Source organism: Caenorhabditis briggsae (assembly GCF_000004555.2).
Source record: "Caenorhabditis briggsae complete genome, chrII, whole genome shotgun sequence".
Lineage (NCBI taxonomy): Eukaryota > Metazoa > Nematoda > Chromadorea > Rhabditida > Rhabditidae > Caenorhabditis > Caenorhabditis briggsae.
Window position 1 is genome coordinate 4,314,672 of NC_013486.2, and position 9,412 is coordinate 4,324,083.

A 9,412-nucleotide genomic window follows, 5' to 3' on the forward strand; every position below is an offset into this window, starting at 1 on the left:
TTTTTAAAACTCTTCTTACACATTTTTCAAACCTTTACTTTTGATAATCATATTTTTTGTTAGTTTTTGGTTACTGTAATTTTTGATAGTCCATTTTTTCGATTTTAGTCCAAACACTAGTCCAATTTTTAGTCCAATTTACAAATTATAGTCCAATTTTAGATTATAGTCCAACTTTTAGATTAAAGTCCAAACGTTCCAGCAAATTTTATATCACGCCTTCACGAATTTAACTAGCTACTAATCCAACACCAAATCCCGAAACACCGACCGCTAAAACCCAAAACCTGAGAGGACAACGAAGACAAGAAACCACGAAAACCGGAGAAAATCCCGCGCAACGAAAAAAAAAGAAGAAAAAAAGAGATCACAAAAAACAATCAAGTTCACAGAAATTTCCTGCCGAAGTCCATCGACATCCCCCGGAAAATCCGTTGAATCCATCTGAAAATTTTTAGAATAATTTCAAGAAAATTGATATTTTTCTTACTGTACTTGTCCCAATTTTTAGAATTTGTGAAAACGTCGATAGAGCTGCTGAAGGGGCGTTCTGAAATTGCGATAGTTTTTTTTGTATTAAACAGATTTCAAATTATTGAAAAAATCAATAAAATTGAACTATCATTTTTTTAAAACCCACATTGAACTCCATCGAAACGTTGTGATCTCCGTTGGATCCGCCGGACAAATCAGCATTCCAGATCGAAGAATTCTGAAAAAAATAGTTTCAGAATTTTCAGAAAATTCAGAAATCAGAACCATACTTTTTTGAAAAAAAAAACAAAATGAATAATTTTGAAAAATTGGTTAGTCACGATTTCGAAAAAAAATTATGAGTTCACGTTTTAAATATCGGAAAATCAAAATTTCAAAATTTCAGAACTTGAGGTTTCCAGAATTTGAAAATCTCAAAATCTCAGAATCTCAAAATATCAGAATCTCAGAATCTCAGAATCTCATAATCTCATAATCTCAGAATCTCAGAATCTCAGAATCTCAAAATCTCATATTCTCAGAATCCCAGGATCTAAGAATCTCAGAATCTCAGAATCCCAGGATCTAAGAATTTCGATTTTAAGAATTTCAAACCTTCGTCATTTCGGAATTTAAGAACATTAACGTTTCAGAATCTTTAAATTTCGGATTTTCAGAATCTCAGGTCCTCGAATTCTAAGAGTTTCAGAATTTCAAAGTCTCACTTGTTGATCGGTGTCCTTCACATCCCCCAGAGCTCAATGAATTTCAGTCTAGTCAAAATAACCATCTCCGCATTTACACCATAAAGGTATCGCTTGCAAACAGGCCGAAACCCGAGAGAAGGCAATAATACGTTTACCCAGGGTTACTAGGATCCGTACACCTATCAGCAGAATCTAACAAGCCACCCAGCTCCAGATAGATCCCTCAAGGTTTATTGGCGAAAATTTGCAGATGGTGGGCAAGAGCTCGTCTTATGATACAAAATAGTACCAAGGCGACGACCCTATGTGTCAGATGGGGCCGGAGGCACCCTCAGTGTTCCGAGCGTCCGGCTGAATTGCCAAAATACAATATCTGGGACTCAAAACGCCGGTACAAAATTCAAGAACTTTCTGCAGTTCTTATCAGTTGTACCACCCTTTAAAACTGAAAACAAAAACGACCCCGTCTCTGCTCGCCAAAGACTTATGAGTCTTAGAGAAGTTTAAGTTTCAGTTTTTTCCCGATAGTTCTGGTTTACACATTTCGAGGCAGACTGCCAAGGTTTGCCGGTGTGCGCCGACCACGTCCAACTGACACAGACCCAAATTTCAACATTTTCCGAAAATTCGTATTGCTCTGGGGTGTTTTTTGGATCCTACCAAGGTTGCGACGTCTCGCAAGTCTGAAAAAATGACATTTCAGAATTTCCAAATTTCAAAACTTCAGAATCTCGAAATTTCGTAATCTCAGAGTTTCAGAATTTCCGAGATTCTGAAATTCAGAATCTCGAAACTTCAGAATTTGTGAATCCCATGATTTTAGAAATTTCAGAATTTCCGAATTTCCAGATCTCATAAGAGCCATAAAATTTCAGAATCTCAGAATTTCTTTTTTTCTCGAATTTCTGAATTTCTGATATTCTGAATTTCCAAATTTCAGAATCTCGAAATTTCTGAATTGGAGAATCCCATCATTTCAGAAATTCTAAAGTTTGAGATTTTCAAAATTTCGGAATTTCGAAATCCTAGAATTTCCAAATTTCAAAATTTCCGAATTTCACAATCTCAGAATATCAAAAATTTCGGAATTTCAGAATTTCAGAATTTCAGAATTTCAGAATTTCAGAATTTCAGAATTTCTGAATTTCTGAATTTCAGAATTTCAGAATTTCAAAAATTCGAAATCTCAGAAATCCTAGAATTTCAGAATTTCGAAAATTCGGAATCTCAGAAATCCTAGAATTTCAGAATTTCAAAAATTCGGAATCTCAGAACTTCAGAATTTCAGAATTTCAGTATTTCAGAATTCCGGGATTTCAGAATTTCAGAACTTCAAAAATTCAAAATTCCAAACTTTCAGAATTTTAGATTTTCATAGTTTTAGACTCACCCTTTTTCAAAACGGAGAGCGCCCTTCTTTTGAATTGGTTGGAATAATTTTTTTTTTTGAATATTTCAAAATCCTTCATACATAACCACGTCATCAAAAAAAACTAGGCGCTCACGTAGGCGTAGCACTTTTTTCTCACGTGAATTTTTAAAGTTCGTGACCTATTTTTTATGTACGCCAATCTCAGAATTTCGAAACCATCACCTGGAACCCTGGAATCCTGGAATCCTGGAATCTTGGAATTTCGGAATCCTGGAACATAGGAGTTCTAGAATCTTGAGGTTTCAAAATTCTGAATGTCTGGGATCTTAGAATTCTGGAATCTCGGAACACTAGAGTTTGAAACTCCCGAAATCCTGTAATTCTGGAATTCTGGAATCCTGGAATCCAGGAACCCTGGAATTGTGAAATTTTGGAATCCTGGAATCCTAGAATTCTGGAGTTTAAGAATCTCGGAATCTTAAAATCCTGGAACCCTAGAATTTTTGAATCTCTGAATCTTGGAATCCTGTCATTCTGAAATGTCTAATTCAGCCTCTATGATAAAAATGTGAAAGTACAAACTCAATCCAGGTTCATCCCCGTCTTTAAGTAAATCAGCAGAATTATGTAACAGCACTCCTGTGTTAGTACACTAAGTAGGGGTTTTTTAAATCACATCATCACTAAAAACAAAAAAAGAGATTTCAAATCATTATCTCTCGATATAATTCATCCGGCAGTATCAATTTCCATATTGACAAGGTAGGCGCAGAAGTTGTTGAACTGAGGACAATGAAGTGCACCGTCATAGCCTTGAATTGTACAAAAAAGTTGTAAATAACAAAAATGGAGATCTAGTTCTGTTTAGCATGTTCTGAAACTTTCAAACAAATCGGAAAACTCTGAACTATTTTTGTTCTTATTCAAAGTTTTTTCTGTTCATCGTTGTGGTTACAAGTCCCAAACAAACGGTTGATTTGAGCAATACTGGAATATGCACATACTCATCACTTATCATCACTCATCACTTATCAACTGGCGAATGACTGTTAGTTGGCAGCCGAAGGAAAACTGATGGGCCGTCGACGGTCCGTCGACGGACAGTCGGAACTCGTTGGAAAACAGACTTGAAGGTTTTGATTGGAAATCATTCAGAAAACAATTTCTCATACCCCCCACTAGATTATAGGAAATGACAGAATCTTATTTTCCTAAAATAGGACCACCTCAAAAAATAGGTTGTTGAACGACTGCTGAATGGCAGTCGAAGAGGCGCTGACTGGTCATGACCGGTGGTTGGCGGGCCAAATTTCTGCAGAATGGAAAATTTGGTTGAAAAAAGATGTTTCTCTTAAAACATGATAAAAGTCATAGAGGGATCTGGGAATCTATAAAATGTGTTATTAGAAGCACTTCTACGAAAATTAGAATCTGAGGCGCGATTTCTCGTCTAATTTTCACAGTTTTTTTTTCGTTTTTCGAAGTTTTTCTCATTGAAATTCAGTATTTTTCGCTCAAATTATCTAAATACTGGCATTAGAAAAACAAAAACATTCGCGCACTTTCTTTCTCGCGTTTTAGTTGAAAATGCGAAAAAAATCGGTAAAAACTTGTTTTGCCATAAGTTTCTAATGTTTCGCAATTTTTTGCTTCGGAAAGTAACAAATTTAACGTTGCAGAAATTTTTTTGTGGTGAGTTGGTGAGTTTTTGTATGCTCCGAAGCAAAAACATATGCTCCGAAGCAAAAACTATCGAAATCTCTTAACTTTCTCATTCTGTTGCCGAAAATTCGCCTTGCCGACAATTCGCAAGTGTGATGTTTTGCAAGTGCTATGGAAAGTAACAACTTTGCAAGGTTCGCGCATGAAAAGTTGTTCGAAAATCTGTTGCTTTTTCTGCTTCCGGTTGGCTTTTAAAATATCACATGCGATATGTCGAACTTTTGAAGTCTCTGCTAAAAATGTCGCTAAGCCTTAAACATGTAGAGATTTTTTATATGCCAGTTTTTTGGGTGCTCAATTCATGTTACGAACTCATCAATTTTACTTATTCTGAAAGAAAGTCATATAAAAGCGGAAAATACTGTTCAATGAGAGAAATGCTGAGAACCGAAAGAAATTGAAAACGAGAAACGAAGAAGGAAAAAAGAACGAAAGGAACGAGAAAAAAATCTTCGCATTTTAAAATTTGAATTTTTATAAAGTTGGAATTTTGTGAAAACACAAATAGAAAATCGAAGTTCTGTTCCCTATAGAATGTGTGATCTCTTATGTGTTTTCTCTCATTCTAATCATAAAATTTCAACTTTGAAAATTTTGGAGTTATTTTTTCAATACAATACACAATCCACAGAAACTATTAGTTTAATAAAGAATTCTATCGTTTATTACCTGTTTAATGATGAACTGTCAAGAAAGCGCTATCATTTTAGACGGTCCGTCTTCGAAGCGCAAATCGTTGCAGACGGACCGTCGGCGGCGCGCGATTCGACTGCCGACTGTTCGCTTTTCGGCAGTCCGCGCCCGCCAGACGGCCCGTTTTTCGGCAGTCCCCCTCTACCTGTGAAATGTGGAAGCGTGGTCGAGTGGTTAGTGAGGAGGAATATAAAGCGGGTACTCTCTGGTTCGACTCCCTCGACCTGCTAAAATTTTTCTGTATTTTTTCATTGTATTTTTCCGGTGGTTGTATCGGACAAGCGTGAGCAAGCAAAATGAGATTAAAAATCCACGTCATTTTTCGAAACTACTGACCCAATTTTCTCGTAAACTACAACGACATTGCACTTTTTAAAAACAGATTTGGAACCAGGAGAATGACAGCTTTCAGATGATATAGGTCACCATGCGTATCGCCACACCCGAGTTGGGGCCTTCCCTAGTTAGGCAAATATAAGAGACAATTCAGAAAACCTAAATATTCGATTCCTAGCCAAAACGTAAAGAAGTAACAGAAAAGCAAATGTAAGCAGCGGAAGGAATAATAATAATCCTAGTGTGGCAACAGTTTTCTTATCATATCATATTTACCTTAACAGTTCTGGCAAACATCTAAAGACTCTGATAGTTGGAAGAGAAATCAGAAAACTTTTCAAAAAGAAAAAAAAATTCAGATGGATTATTGAAATTTCTGGAGATCTTGAATTTTATTTTTCCGATGTGGTAACTAGTGGTTGATCGTACCAGAAACATTCCCGATGTTCTATTTTTCTTTGTAAACTTTTCGGCATAAAAAACACTTCAATAGTTTACTGACCTTATTTATTCAAACCAAAATGTTTCATGAACTACAAAAATCCCCTATACAAAACAACAAAGTTCTCATTGAAAGTACTATCAAACACATCTCATATCCTCCACATTTACGAAAAACATTCGATGAATTCCAACGTCCGTATTCAAAACTTTTGTAAAAATGTATCTCTTATCATCCAGGATTCGAAAAACGAAATCATGAAAAACTTGAGCTCCTGGGGGATTGAATTTCGAATGAACTTCCAAATTGAATTGACAGATTACAATTCCTTTTTCATCCATTGGTCCACCTCGATAGAATTGGTCCAAGAACTCGAATTCTCCACCTTCAATGTCAATCCAGGCTATGTCGATTTGCTGGAAATAAATTAGAAATGACTTTGGAAGATTCTGAGAGTCGGGATTTTGAATTTTAAAGCAGAATCTTATAATAGTTTTTGATTATTGCTGGAAAGTTATTGCTGGAAAAAATAATCTATGAGATTCTGGAAGGTTCTGGAAAATTCTGAGCCCTGAATAGTCTCATAATATGGAAATTCGTTGAGATTCACAAAACTATACNGCTTCTAATTTCAGAACGCAATCGAATTGATTCTAGAACTTCCAGAAGTGATAAACACTTGAAATCGTCTTTCGAAATCAGAAAAAAGTTTCGAACTTTTCGAAAAATCGGACTCTTATTGTCTGAATTTATGGTCATATGGTCATCATAAAAATTATATTTTGGTTTTAAAAAAGTTTGATTTTTCAAAAAAAAAAGCAAATTTTTGAATATCGAAATTTCTGAAAAGCAGGGCGCTTAGCCTAAGCGTCTTAGGCTTGTTATTATGGTCTTATGATCTTACGGTTATAGTCGTATGGCCTTCTTGAACCGGAAATTTTCAGAAAGTTATATTTCGACAAAGTTTTTAACAGAAAATGAGTACATTTTGGGAATACCACATTTCAGAACATCATAATTCTGAAATTTTGAATTTCTGAATTTCTGAGGAACTCGCGACTTTCAGAACTCTACAAAATATTGACAGTTAGACCCAAAATGTCCGCCGCCTGGGGAATGTTTGCCTGATTCAGAAAAAAATTGTTCTTGAAAACGCCTCAATCTTAAAAACGAAATCTAGAATTCTTGGACCCAAGATGTTTCATACCTTCAATCCCAAAATGTCCCATAAAAAGTAGGTGAATGGAATGGTAGTGACATCTTGAAATTCGTATTTTCTAGTCTTCTGATTTTGATTTGGCAATACTCGGAACTTTGTGAATCCTGGTTTCTTTCCAATTGCAAATGGAAAGTATTTTCCAAATGCAGTGTACAATTGACGATTTGGCTCAATGATTGGGTCCGCACCGAAGAATTTGTGTTCGGGAGCGTCTAAAATATTTTTAATTGTTTAACTAATTAGTTATGAGGACTGGTGCAAATTTTTGTCCGCAATTTGACTTGATGGTGTTTGTAGGAACTACTGTAGCCTAGGGTTCCAGCGAACACCAGCATGTCACAATGCAGACCGATACCCCAATCTTAGCGATTTGAGTCATTTACCCGATTCAATCTCTCCTCTCCATAGGTGTCATGTCCGATTCCAATGGTGACCATGATATTCTCCTCTCTCTATAAAAGTAAAAATGCAAGTTTGCTCCACTGGATTTTCCCTTACACAATGCGGCAAAATCGCCCATTTAGTCTCATGTAGATTTGTCATTGGAATCACATCCATATCCTTGAATGCCGCCTCACATAGACGAGTTTCAGAGAACTTGGTGTTCATCTGAAAATCTATAATTGGAAATATCTATTTTCCAAGGATCAATTTCCGGATTAATATCGCCCTCTCCATCTTCTCAACAATTCGGTCGAACCACACTGTGAAAATAGGTTCATCGCCTCTTTGATATGATTTNNTGATGGGACCTTATCCTTGGTCAAATCGCATTGGGGGAGTTTTAGCATGTCGTAGAAACGAGGATCCATTACGATTGGTTTGTTCTGGAAATGTCGAATTTTAAAAACTGAAAAACGGACTCTGAAAATTTGCTCTAATAGGAGCTCGCCCGATAAGTGCACGTCAAGCTCAATTATCTCGGTTGCCATGACAGATTACAAAAATTAGTAAACTGACATAATGTTACTGATATTATGATAAGCATTTTATCAGTTGACAAAATTTCAATATCTTTCAAAGGAACCGAGAAATGTGGGTTCTCAAAATAATTGGGTTTATTGGATTTCTCCAAAATTTCAATTTTCTGTTTTAGGCCACAGTTGTCTGAGCTTAATTAGCTCGGTTCCTATAAGAGATATCAAAACTTGCTCAACTGATAAAATGCTTATCATAACATATCCAATATTTTATCAGTTGACAAATTTTAGATATCTCTTTTAGGAACCGAGATAATTGAGCTCAAAGTTTAAGGTTTGGGTGGCACTCCATTAGAATGTTAAAGGTATTTTTTCCGGAATTTCGCCAATTTCAGAACTTCGAACTTTCGAATTTTTCCTAATATTTTTTTTAAATTTGTTATTTGAAAGTTCAGATTCTGGATCTAATGAATCCTAAAGTTGCCTGGTGCATCTACCCCCCAACTCCTTCTAAAGGTTCCCTCTAACCACGCAACGACACTCCGCTATCCCGCTCGGCGCGCGCACAGTTTGAATTTAGTTTTGAGTGATTGCGAGCTTGGATTTGGCTCGTAGTTGTTCTAGAGACTCTTTTAAGGATTTTAAGTGAGTTTGCTTAAATTCTAAGGTTTTATCTGTTGTTTCTTTCTAACTTGTTCATAATAAACCGATTTTGTTACATTTCTTGTTGATTTTCTTCTATTTTATCACAGGAACCTGATACCCCGGACATACCGCGGGCAATTCTAATCTTTCGAATTTTGAATTTTCGAATTCTCCTAGGATCCCATCTCACCTCTTCAAACTCAAATCCAATTCCATCCAACGTATCCCAATCTGGCTTCTGTTCCAACTTCTTCGATTTCACCTCCACTTTAGAAATCTCCTGATAATCGTTACTTGGGATTCTTTGAATCTGTGGAACTTCCATCATTCTACTCAACACCATAGTTTGTTGGGGTCTTGTGACGACTATAATATACAAGAAGAGGGCAAGCAAAACGTAGAAAATTCCGTTTCGACGAAAAGATGGAAGTTCTGAAATGAATGATGGTTTCGAAAGTGGTCAGGACGATTCAGAACTTACGGGATCCAGAATTGAGCAATCGTTTAGTGACACTGGGTACTGGTTTTCCTTCGGACGTCATGGTGTACCCTGGAGTTCAGATAATTGAGGTTTCAGAAGTTTTTAGAAACAATTCTAAAACATGCAAGGAGGCTCCAGAAATCAACAAGAACTTTTAGAAGCTTCCAGAATCCTGAAAAACTAGACTGTACAATTTTCCAACACCACTCATGTCCCCTTTTATTCGGGTTAATTATCATAACCACAAGACAATATGATAATTTTCTAATTATCATACCCGTTGTTATCAACAGAGGCCAGACAGGAAAAAATCAGAGATTAGGCAAAAAAAAATCAAGTCTAGAAATGTTTTGTCTTGATATACGGTAAGCACTCTAATAGAATGAGTTTCCTAACACCCA

General features: G+C 36.1%; 1 protein-coding gene across 1 annotated transcript; it reads right to left on the minus strand.

Annotated features, from left to right (window-relative positions):
- Positions 1 to 5,886: 5,886 nt before the first annotated feature.
- On the minus strand, positions 5,887 to 9,072 carry CBG00582 (the record flags this gene model as incomplete). Its single annotated transcript, XM_045241975.1, has 5 exons — positions 5,887 to 6,162; positions 6,954 to 7,177; positions 7,544 to 7,574; positions 8,721 to 8,962; positions 9,012 to 9,072. The coding sequence occupies 5 exons, from the start codon at positions 9,070 to 9,072 to the stop codon at positions 5,887 to 5,889; spliced, it is 834 nt and encodes a 277-aa protein (XP_045091628.1).
- Positions 9,073 to 9,412: the final 340 nt, after the last annotated feature.